Source organism: Ochotona curzoniae, unplaced genomic scaffold, assembly GCF_017591425.1.
Source record: "Ochotona curzoniae isolate NIBS_2020 unplaced genomic scaffold, NIBS_Ocur_1.0 scaffold_3223, whole genome shotgun sequence".
Taxonomy (NCBI): Eukaryota; Metazoa; Chordata; class Mammalia; order Lagomorpha; family Ochotonidae; genus Ochotona; species Ochotona curzoniae.
The window spans coordinates 11,311,888-11,324,373 of NW_024467108.1; the positions used below are offsets into that span (position 1 = coordinate 11,311,888).

A 12,486-nucleotide genomic window follows, 5' to 3' on the forward strand; every position below is an offset into this window, starting at 1 on the left:
AGACAGAGAGAAAAACTTGCAGAGTAAGCTTCTGTTGGTTGGTTCACTCCCCAAATGCCCACAACTGGAACTGAGCTAAGTTGTAGCCAGCAGCTGGGAACTCCATCCAGGTCTTCTACATATGTGGCAGAACATGAGCACTTGAGCCATCACCTTGTTTCCCAGAGTGTATGTTAGCAGGAATTTGGAATTGGGAGCCAGAGTGAAGTACTGAACCCATGTATTCTGGTATGGTTTATGGGCATCTTAACCTCTAGGTCAGATGCCTGTCATGTAATGTGTATTAATGAGTTGGAAACACGGAAAAAAAAAGACATCATTTCACCATTTCATCTTGAAGTAGATTTTTGATGCTTATGTGCATGGTAAAAAATAGAAACCAAACCAAACAAAAAGCCAAGAAAACCGTAGAAATTCCAACTTTCTGATTGTTTTGTGAGTACACAGATTGTCCTATGTCTTGATCAATCTTGTAGCTTATTTCTTACTTTCTGATTATTCCTGTCACTTGTTAGGGATGTCAGTTCTGGACCAGTGGTATCTGCATATCTCATATCCTCCTTTCCTGTCTCTTATCATTTACCTAGTAAGCTAGTCTGTCCTAACCTGTCATCTCTACTTACCTCCAGGAAGCCCTACTTTGAAAAAAAAACAAAAAACAACTGAAACTGGATGTAGGTAAGCCAGTTAAGGATCCAAGGGAATTGGGTGGGGATGAACAACATGTGTAAAGAATGACAATTAGATAAACAAATGATTTTTTTTTAAAAGTGCTAGCTTTTAAAGAAACATCTTTCTTGTGGTGGAATTTGCATTAAGGAATCATTAACCTTTCTTTGGATGTGTTGGCTTCACTATTCCAAGTCTTAATGTGTTAATTGATCCTGGTTAAGTATAGAACAGTCATACTTTTGCATAATTTTATATTCTGAAGAGTTTTCCATAGTTAAAAACAAACTAATGCCAAGACCATGACTTCAAACCAGTTTGCCTGGCTGAAGTAGATTGGGTGAATAACTGAAGAAGACATGGATTTGAAAAGACCAAGTAGCAGAGATCTCCAATCCAAGGGTCATTCGCTTCAGAACTATTGGATGAAGGGGCATGGGTACAAAGTTTCTGTGGAAGATTACTAAGAATTTCAGCAATCTTGAGACACTGCTAAAGAAAAGTAATCAATCCATCTAGGACTCAAATCTTTTAGCTTGTTGATTTCATGTCCTTTCAACACTCAGAGACTGTTAATTATAAATATCTAGAGCAATAAAGGAAAGGGAACTTTGTAATGTATCCTTGGAAAAAATCTTTCTCTTCCTGATCTCTCAGATGAAGTAGGGTCAGTTTTATTTTTCTGGAGTGAAAGCTATTTAACGTTTGTCTCATAGTGAGTATGCAAACTTTTATCATGCAATATCCATCGTCATTTTTCTGATGCATTAGGAGCCATTATTACCAGTCAGTCATCTGGTGAAGATTGGGACCAGAGAGCCAGAAAGACTGGCTTCAGAAAGGAGGGTGGGTGAGTCACGTTTTTCTTGGGCCTCCTATCTCTTGCTTTGAACAATTTGGAATAGGGACGTTTTACTGATATATTTGCAACTGAAAATTGTGAAGCATGCTGTAAATCATTTCTTCTTTGAAGTTTTCTATGAAAGAGCCAACATATTTCGCCATTGTGAGCTATCATGCATTTGTATGGGAGCAAAGGTGCTGGATACAGCAATAGGTGGTGTAGTGGCTCCTGAGTCAGGCAAAGACACAGCATTTCTCCTTAGGGCTGCAATAGAGTACAGTTTATGACATCTTGTCCAATCATGTTTGAGGGTCTCTTAGGTAGACGGGAGCTGGTCACGAGCTGGGCTCGAAGCCTATGCCATAAAGGCAGATTATCTTTTATTTTCCTTTTGCTAACCTCAAGTTTTAGCAAAATTTGCCCAAGTATTCTTTGTTCCAGGTGTACTGTGGAACAAAGTTAAGGGAATGTATGGTCTGGACTCAACATTTTGTAATGTTAGAAAGGAGAGGGGATAAGTTGGATGACAGTGGTAGCACTCTCTAAGATGTCTCCAAGGAGGAGGTGAGTCACAGACAGCAATTGGCGTTATGAAGCCTAGAAGTGCTAATTCATAGAAGACCAACTTAACAACTTTTAAGATTCTGGGTTTGGTTGTGTCAAAGATTCCTCAGACGTATGCTCTGGCGAGGCTCTTAGATTCTCACTGATGGCTGGTCTCCAATGGCTCTGCAGAGCTCAGAGATTCATGTTAGACTCATTTGGTTCAGAGATGTGTAGACCATTTCTGGCTTTCAAAAGTTCTCGATTAATCATGGTTCAAAAACAGCTACTTAAGGAGTTAATAGGACTCAAAAATTAAAACATTCCTGTTTTTTTCCTCCTGAATCAACATAACCCATTACTGAAATGAGTCTGCCTTTAGTATAGTGTTGTTATATTAAACCAGGTGAGACAGTACAAGTGCTAACAACCACAGAGTTGTTGAAATTGCAGGTTTAAATCAGTCTTGTAACCTCAGTCTGTGTCTTCATATACCACTCTGCAAGTCTTTGCTCACCACCTAGCACCAGGGTCATCATCAAGATCACTGGCAGAGACTCCTGTTGGTTCCTAATGATGGCCAGTGTGGTACGGGCAACTAGCCTGGCTTTCTGAATGGCTGATCCAATTATATGACTGTTTGCTTAGACAGAAAAATATTACCTTTCTAAGGGGAGATTTTTTTCTGGTCTTCCAGAAAAAAACTGCTGAGTTGACAACATGGCAAGGCATGTATTTAACCTGAGGTGAAGAACCTGGAATGCTGACTTGAAAATGCAGATTCCAAACCTGACGTGTTTGGTAAGCTAGGACCTTCAGTGATGACATATTTTGCAGTCCCAATGTATATAAAGAATGACACCTCCTTCACAATTTGTGGCTTTCTTCGGATCATTCGTATCAAATAGGAAATTTCTCCCCTCTATTCAAATGTCTCTTTTGCATTCTCTGAACCTAAATGTGGGGAAAGTGATTTCTCCCCCATGAACATGAGTGCCTTTAAAAACTTATCTTTAACGCATTGTTCTCTGTTGGCAAAAACCCTGATTTAAATCAGGCAAGATGGTAACCAGACACTTAAAATATGCCAAAGCACCATTTTCAATTCCTCCTGGCACTGCCAAAAATTCTCCAAGCAAACCTACCCTAACTGTACTTTAGCTGTGAAATAAGGCAAATTTGATAAAAATAGAAATGAGTGATTCTGTTCTTTATGAAATAAGACAAATTGTTCTTTGGGAGAATGTAATTTGCTATGAAGTATAAAGGGTTTTCATATTTATGTCTTATCATAAAACCATGACATGTTTATAAATACTCTAAGCAAGCATTTGCAGTGGGGCCACAGCTGGCAATAGGAAGCACAATAAATATGCACGGACACATCGAGTATGAAATTTACATCTTGATTTTATAACCGTGTGTGCTTTATTTTTTTACACAAATGGAATGGAAGTGTTGAATATTTACACGTAACAGGAGTGCAAGCTGTGCAGTATCTCTGTAAACTCCAGCCCAGGCAAGGAGGATCTCCACCCGTCCCCCCACACCGACCCTGCACTACAGCTCCATTGAGAAACATCCCGTGACAGAGAAGCACAAACTCGTCATTTGGAAAGGATCAAACAGGGACAGCCTGGTGCACTCGGAAGTGAAGACACACTTAGGAAACACAAATTCAAAAAGGAGAGAAGAAAAGTTTGCCACCCATCGGGAGTCAACCTTGCCACTTGGTGGTCTGTCCTCACAGGTTGCTGGGGGAGAGCCTGTACTCTTTAGATGACCTTTGTCTAAATTGTCTGCCTGTCTTAGTTTGTCCTCAGCTGCTACAAGAAACTGCACAGCTGCACAAGAAATGATTCCTGAAGCACAAGTTTTAGTGAGGAAGGATATTTACAGACTGGACTCTGTGTGTGTGTGTGTGTGTGTGTGTGTGTGTGTGTGTGTGTGCGCGCGCGTGTGTGTATGTATTTTCAACCACATTCATTCATACCTAACGTAATATGTGTATACATGATATACATCCCACAGATACCATACATACACATAAGAAAAATGTATATCCACAGACTTTTGTAGGGAGTCCCCTGGCAAATCAGTTGCCCCAGGAGACACACCACATGCTTTAAGGGAGTTGATCCTTTTCCTCCCCCACCCCACTGGGAGTGACAAATTATTATGATATACTTAAGAACTAGCCTGAGTCCTTGGCTTTAAATATTTGTGTAGGAATTTAGGCAGGACCAAGATAGGAAAAAGAAATGTCATTTTTACCAGCAAATCCATCCAATCTCACCAGAGCAATCACCAGCTGAAAAGCAGAGGGGGCTTCACATGAGAATTGGAAAAAGAAAGCTTAGAAAGAAAAAAAGGTCTCTCTCCAAATCAAAGTGACGAAATGGCTTTAATCAGAAGGAAATGGTTTCCTGCCAGGATAGAGTTTGGGCCAGTCTGCCTGTTTTGAAAGAAGGTGTCCTCAGAGCCAAGGGGTGATGTTGGGAGGGGGCTCACAGAGGACTAGCGTCCAGGCAGAGGCACCCAGGTGCCGGTGAGGCCCACAGCACGTGCATCATCGCTGCTGGGGCAGCGGTGCAGGCTGGCTCCTGGAATCACACCACAGGTGGCTCCAGGTCAGGGCCTCACACTAAGCTTTGCTTTCTGGGCTAAGTAGGTGAAATTGTGACCCAAAGCATGTGTGTCATTAGTCCAGTGTATGGACTTGCTGTCTGAATCAGCCATGAACCCTTGAGAGGACAGGAGAATTAGAGGGTGAGTTGTGGGGAACATGATCAGAGACATGAGGGGAGAAGGGACAGGAAAGGAAGGGGAAAGGAGAAGGGCAAAGAGTGCTCGAAAGTGAGTAAAGGACAAAGAATGGGAAAAAAGAGAAAGTCAATGGCTGAGAAAAGATAGGAGGGAGGGCAACATGAGGAGGACAAAACAAACAGGGGGAGGGCAGAGGAAAAGATGGGTGGCAGGGAAGAGGCAAGAGCCAGGCTTTTCCTTGGCTCGAAGTCCTGAAGGGCTGGCAGTAGAATCGAAGACAGCTCACAGAGGCACCTGAGTGCGGCTTCGTAAAGGATGGCTCGCTAAGCTGCTAGAGCCAACTCAAGGAATTGGGGCTGGGAGAAAAGGCCTGCAAGAAAACAGCCAACAAATTCCATGGGAGGAGAGTGAAAAACCAAATGCCCCTGCAGTTAGCTGACAAAAGATATTTCAGTTTGCGATAAAGCTGAGACCCCCGTGGTGCTACACATTGTACCAGAGCATGAAAAATAGCACCAGTGACACGATCTGGCACTTTTCTGAAAGGGCCCAGCATGTGAAGGTGACATTGCGCCCCCCAGCAAGCCTTCATATTGGAGAGAGCTCTGGACAAAGTTTGCAGTGTTAGCACCAGTCTGGCTCCAGGCTCCAAGTGCATCTGCACCAGATATAATCTGGATAGCTTTCCTGCCATTTCTACACAAGTCATCAGATTTGTTGCAAAATATGTCAGTTCTTTGGAGCCACAGAGACCTCAACATTGGGAAGCGCAAGACAACACAACAAATGGAGGTGTAATTCTACAGGAGAAGACCCTCTCACCAATGTACTTGAGTGAGTCTTCAAGCAAATATATATGTATATATTTATATAAATTTACATAAAAAATCAGTGCAAACACCAGTTCTAATCTGGAAACATCTGCACTGGAAAATAAATAATTGTAGTCCTACAAAACAAAAAGGTGATGGTTCAATTTGATTGCACACAGCCACGGCAATACTACTACATGGAAGGCACATCACACAAACCGAGAAAATGTCTACTCATTAATGACAGTCCTTTAAATAAATGATTGCATGCTCTGTTGAGAAACCAAAGAAGTTGTCATGGTGGCCTAAAAATAGAGCTGGGATCAGGAATGGCATTCAAGTGGCAGAAAGCTTTGGGGGTGCAATACTGATGAAAGTAGGCCTTTACCTGAAAGTGGCAAATTGTGGGCATGAACACATCTGTCACATTTGGAAAACTCTAAGGAAGTCTGAAAACTTAACTTTCATTAGTGGGGAAAATGCATTGCTAGCCCTTCCATTGGCAAAGGCAAACCTCAAGGTTGTAGCTGATGTGTACTTTTGCTTCATCTGTCTGTTTTGGTGACTGCAGCCAGGCAGACAATGATTTAGTGTGAGATGAATAACCCTTGATTTTGGAAAGAGACTCATTCTTTTTGTGAAGAAGCCCCATCACTCTGATGGCTCTACCTCTTGCTCTCCCATGCCAGCCTACATGCTGGTTTGCTGCACAGTGTGGCAGAATCCCTGCCAGGTCTTGATGTACCCCAGAAATAAGGCGATGGGGCTTAATCTGGGCATGCGCACAACCCAGAGTTGAGTGGTTATTGAGATCACTGAAAAGTCTCTCTCTAAATGCCTTGGGCAAAAGCGTGCTGATGCTGCCATCAGCTCTAAAGTGGGAAACTAACTCTTCTGGTTCAGTTTATAGGCTTTGGGAGGTTTCGTTTTTTAAAATCATCAGAATTATAATTATTAAAAAATAAACTTGGTCCAGGTGCAGCCTCAAGGAAGGCAGTTCAGTTGGTTAAGCTCAAAGTCATAATTGTCTTTCCTGTGGTTCTTTTTACTCTGTGCACAGAAGCAGAAATGTCTGCACCCCAATACCCGCCTCCCCCACCATTATACTTTTCTCTTTTCCTCAGAGAATAGTGCAACTGGGGACAGACCTCCCCAAGACTCTAATACCATTACTGGCCATTCCAAAAATTCTTAGTCACTCTGTGAGACAAAATAATAACAGTCCTAATTACTTGTAATTGGCCAAAATACTAAATGGTCTTATGTGAAGTGTGTGTAAGTAACTAAGAACAAACTAATTCAACTAGATATGTGGCAGGCCCAGGTTGTTTCATTAGAGGAAAAAAAAAATCCTTGGAAAGACTTTGCATGAGTTTTTTTTTTTTCTGAGAAACCATCATCTTAAAAGTACATTAATCAAATATCTTCCAAAAAATATCCATGAGGGCGACTCACTAAGGGATGTGCTCCACTAGAGTGTGCCACTGGTGTGGAGGGGAGATCATGGGCGGAAGTGAGGAAGTGAGTCTTTGTCAGACGGGGGAGGAACTTGGATGCTCTGAATGGATCGTTGGCAACAAAAGGGAGAGTGCAACTTTCAGTCCTAGAATCTGATCATCTGCTGATAGTGCATACATTTAGTCTTTCGATTAATTAGTCTTTACAAAATATTTCACAAAACTTTTTTAACCTATAGAAATTCATTTCTATACATTTAATATATTTTATTGTATAAATTATTCTCATCTTTAGTGCCTTCTTTCAGTTTATAAATGGCAAAATAGACAATCAAGAATCATAAAGCTAATCCCAAGTGGAATTCCATCCTCTCACTGAGGTCAGTCCTCCACACACTTGTGAATTTTATGAAATGCTTGTCTTTGCAGATGCCAGGCAAAGAAACTACATGCTTATCCTTCCTGTTAGTCTGCCGTCTCCAAAGGGACTCCTTTCTGTTTTCCTTTTTTCTTTCTTTTGCTTGCTTAGAAATCAAAAGATGTGCATAGTTATAAAACTTGAAGTGTACCAATTACCGATGTGGATAATGGGAAGGTTGGAGAAGTTTGAGTGCTGGCAACTTTTCTTTAAAGCAAAAAACAAAACAAAACAAAAAAAAACCAGAGAGCTCAGCAGCTAAATCAGCTCTGGACATCTGCTGGGGTGAGGAGGCTGCCTGTGTTGCGGGCTGAAAGCCCATCAGAGGTTCAACCCTACACCTGGTACTTTGAGCAAACCAAGGCCTTCCTGCATACTGCAATGTCTTTTCTGTCCCACCCTTTGGCCCCTCCGTTTCCTTCATGGCTTCACACAGTTTGTGTTGTACATTCATAAGAATTCACATTGACTGCAAAAACATAAATGCAACAAAACATAAAAGCCTCCAAGTAGTATATTATATATATTTTGTTCTTCTAAATGCTCTTCTGTCGTTGTCAGAGGCGCAGTAGCTAATTTATAACTTTTCCTTGGAGGGAATCCAGATGAAAGGCCCAGATTGCTCTTCAATAACAAGCTTGCATTGGTTATAAATATCTTCTAAGGTGTCTCCTTGGACAATAGCTACAGAAAAAGCAGATGCACTCAGAGTTAGGAATTATTCTCTTTGTGGTGAAGAGTGATTATCATTCACGTGGCAAATGTTTAAACAGGTAGCTTACAAATGGCTCATCAGAAATCTTAATAGCATCTTTCTTTTAGGGAGAGAAAAGCAAAAAACTCACATCAATGAAGTTGTGACAATAATTTAAAGGAATAATTTCAATGCACGTCCACGGCTAGCAATAATCACATCTCAATCTTTTAACTTCTCTGCCTATAGTCTTGGTCAATGCCTCTTTCATTTATCTAACAAATATGCTACAGGTGCTTGCTCTGGGCTAGGTGCTGAGCTAGGAATGGATCAACTTTCAGATTAAAGGTTCCCTGTGTAGCAAAGAAAGCTAGCCTTATAGTCTCATAACCTTACTTTGGCAGGGATAGAAATGCAGATATTTTAAACATAGTGGGAATAATAAGGGTTTTGGAGGAAACTGTAGTTATACTTCTCAGCTCCCTAAATCTTTAATAGGAAAATCTATTCATTCTCCAAGTAATCCATTAAACTGAAATATTTGTCATATAGGGATATTCCTATTGAGAATACTCTATGGCCTTAGGTTGAGGAAACATTAATAGAAGGAAATATAAACAAACTGTTATATCATGTATTACTTAAAACAAGAAGTCATTTGGAGTAACTTTAGTCCATTTCATTATTTCCTTTGAACAAAAGCTATCTACAAGATAGGTATCATCCATGTTACACCAGTGTTTTAAAATAAATTGTCACTGGGACATGGTTTAGATCATAACAAACCATATATTAATTATGATTATGAATATATTCATTATTATATTTTACTCCTGAAACTCAATTAGTTGTCAAAGTGTGCACTGTTTTGTTTTGATCTGAGCTTTCTTACCTGTTCTTTAAAATGATGAAACATAACTCATATTTTTGTTATCAACAGTAGCTACACTTAATACTACCTGATTTAAAATATTTTAAAAGTGTTAAGTCACTGGTGTTTTGCATAGTCTGAGTAAGATAAAAAATACATTATTTCACAGGAAGAACTTCATGAAGAAAGTTCTTGTTTCTAAACCACTGAGAATTGGTTGTAACGCAAATTCCAATTTGATTACTTTCTGGATTTAATCAGTGGTCCATGGAAGAACAGAAGAAAAGATTGCTGAGAGGAAAGAAAATCTGCCTGTATTTCCCAAACATCATGTATCTAAGGCAATATTTAGCATGAAAAAAGTTTGTATGGAGGTTTGACACTGAAGTCATGGGAACATAGGAAAATGTCCCAAATGCCTTGCGCAAGTGCTGCTGGTGGGAAAACAGAATGATGGGCAATGGAAGTGAGCAATGTGGACCCAAGACTACTTCTCAACTGCTTAACTGCTTCAGACACTGTCCATCTCATGTCCTAAAAGTTTCTTTTCCAAGTTTCCTAGTGAAACAATTTCATGATGTATGAATGTCCCAAATTCCCTTCATTTCAGCAGACAGCTCAGGGGCACCTGCCATTCATGGTTTTGGACTGGACCAATAGGAACAAGAAAGTGAGCTGGCTGCAGCTGAACTCTGGGAAAAGAACACTCAGAGTTCTGCAGCAGAAGGGGGAAGACGGGAAACTGCACATGACTCTGAGGTCGATGATTCTCGACAGGAAGGTGCTGGGACCCACATGTACCAAGGCCATAGTTCTCTCTCTGCCAAATGCCAGGTAATGTGTCTCCCTTCTAACAGTACCAGGGTAAGAAATCTTACCTGTAAAATATTCTCCAAATTCTTGTTCTAGCTTAATTGCTCGATCATAAGTTTTCTTGGCTTGCTCCTCTGTTAGACGCTTATTCATTTCCCTGGGAAAAGAAAATTGCCATAAGAACACAAGGGGAACATTGTCAATCCTGAAAAACTGAAGTGCACAGCAAAACAGAATCCTGCAGGCAACAAAGTGTAATCTTAGCAGTGGCTTCCTAGTCCTCCTCCAGGACTCTTTTCTGTCAGAATCCTTTTAGCAACAAGGACTCCCTGCTATGCGAATCACTCTTTCAGAGGTCTATCTCTTGATCTCACAGTGGACTGAGACAGAATCTGTTTCATTATGATTTGTAATCACCACCTCCTGTTTTGTTCCTTGCACTTCCCAGAGTAAGGCTAGTCTTTTCTCAGGCAGGCCCTTATGCAGTTAAACAACATGCTCATGTGTACCCTGAGGATTCTATTTTTTTTTTTCAAAGCAAACCTTCCTCCTTCATTGAGTATGAGTCATAAATCTGAACTTTCCTGTCCATCCTTCCTTGGATGTTGTCCTCATCTATTTCAGCCTCTCTCCAATGTGGGAGGACAGAATTGAAGGACAGTTTCTAGGGGGTGATCAGAGGCAGGAGGAGACATGGAAGAAAGGGAAAGGAAGGTATATCTCAAATGGTTGAGCCACAATACTTTTAAGAACTGTTGTCAGGCCACATCTTTGCTTTGATTTCATCCTTTTTAGAGATGGTTGCTCATCATTGGAGATTTGAAAATGTATGGCGTAGAGAAACACACAATGATTCCAAAGCATTATATACAAAGTAGGGTTGAGGCTCATTAGGTATGTGTAGCTTCCAGAACAAAAAGGCACTGTGGGGGCTCACTACTTAGTTTCTGGAAAGACGAGGCAAGAGGCAAGCCTATCGCAACAAGAGTCCTGAACTCCCTCTATTTTTATAACCAAATGACATCTCCAGGAGCTGCTGATGGAGAGTTGAATTAAAGTAGACACAGAAGAGAGAAAACAAAAGTGCTGGTAGTAAAGTGTTTTCAAAGATTATAATCAAGTGATTTAGCAAATATTGAGCCATAATTTAGTAAGTTAGAATAAAGCATCCCTGAGGTCCATTTTATTTTTGTTCTGGTAGGCAAATAGGCTATAATGCCTGGGATTAATTTGTTTCTTTCCATTAGCCTGTCAATCATTGGTGTATCATCAACTGCATATGAATCATGCCTAATCATTACAAGGTTATTTGAACCCAAACTAGTGTCAAGGGAACATTAAGGAGGGAAGGAAATGGAAGATTCTCTAATTTCCTTCAAAATCTTCTGTACTGATTCCTAAGTAGCGGCAGCTTTATCCCTTTACGTTCTTTAGCAAAAATTCCAGGCAAATGTAAATGACATTTTGCTAGATCTGTCAGGATGCAGTGCAGGCATCTGAAGAGTTTCTGAAAGCATTACTGCCTTGCACGCAGTTCAGAAAACCAGAATATCTGATCATAGTCAACTCCTTTTTCAGAGTAAGACATGGAAGCTTGAAGTAGTGAGAAAACTTTCCTAAAGTGCATTAATAAAGAGTAATCAAGGGCAAAACTCAAGGTTTATTGTAAAGATTTATTTTTATTTATTAGAAAGGCAGAGTTACAGAGAGGGAGAGAGAGACAGAAAGAGAGATCTTACATTACTGGTTCACTCCCCAGATGGCTTTAGGCCAGAGCTGTGTCAGGTGAAAGTCAAGGAGTCTGGACACAATTTGGGGCCATAAACATGGGTATAAGGACACGGAGACTGGGGCTATCTCATGCTGCTTTTCTAGGCATATTAGCAGAGAGCTGGATCAGAAGTGGAGCAGCCAGGAGTCAAGTTGGCACCAATATGGGCTGCTGGCGCATGAAAGTTCCTCTCTTCCACGGCAGTGGGGAAAAGAAGTCATGTCATGGTACAGTAAAATAATCTTCTATATAAGCCCCTTGGTTTTAAGCTCTTTAGAATAGTCAGTTATGTATGTGTGAACAGGCTCTGGTATGATGTGGAACGATGCACTTGAGAAATAACGTGTGTGATGATGTATCAATGCCTAAATGTGACAGCTGTCATGCTTTTGTTCCAGCTGACCTAGCATTCACTTCTTCCTGGGGAATGGGAGATTCATACCAGCATGATTCTTGAAGGAAAGCCCTGGGAGAGTGATCCGTAAACATCCAGTATTTAGTAACAGAACTGTGTGGATCTGAATGTCACCGTCAACTGTGCTTAAGACCCATGGACATGGTTGCAGCAAATTATGTCAGATTCACTGTCCTCATTCAGCCTGCACTATGGCTAATTTTCCTTGGTGATAAGTGGCTGTGACAGTCCCCTAAGGCCAAACGAAATAAGTCATCTCATAGTTATGAAAGAAAGTAGACCTCTTCCCACTGAGCGCCAGATGGGACTGTCTCCCAATTTCACACTGGACCAAATGTGTCACCGCTGTGGCTTCTTCAGGCCTCACTTCTCTGGGAAGCTGTTTATCCCACTGAAGGTTCACAATGTGTAGA

At 40.9% G+C, this 12,486-nt stretch overlaps 1 protein-coding gene across 13 annotated transcripts in view; it reads right to left on the bottom strand.

Annotated features, from left to right (window-relative positions):
- Positions 1-6,190: 6,190 nt before the first annotated feature.
- Positions 6,191-12,486, bottom strand: part of DLG2 (discs large MAGUK scaffold protein 2) — a 1,763,217-nt gene continuing 1,756,921 nt past the window's right edge. For 12 of the 13 annotated variants that reach the window (XM_040964339.1, XM_040964335.1, XM_040964336.1 and 9 more), the window contains 2 exons: positions 9,953-10,044; positions 7,051-8,193 (listed from right to left, as the gene is read on the bottom strand). In XM_040964339.1, the coding sequence (XP_040820273.1) occupies positions 8,087-8,193; positions 9,953-10,044 (199 nt within the window). In that variant the 3' untranslated portion in view covers positions 7,051-8,086. Of the gene's footprint in view, positions 8,194-9,952; positions 10,045-12,486 lie in introns of all 13 variants that reach the window. The other variant, XM_040964332.1, reaches the window with a different exon arrangement.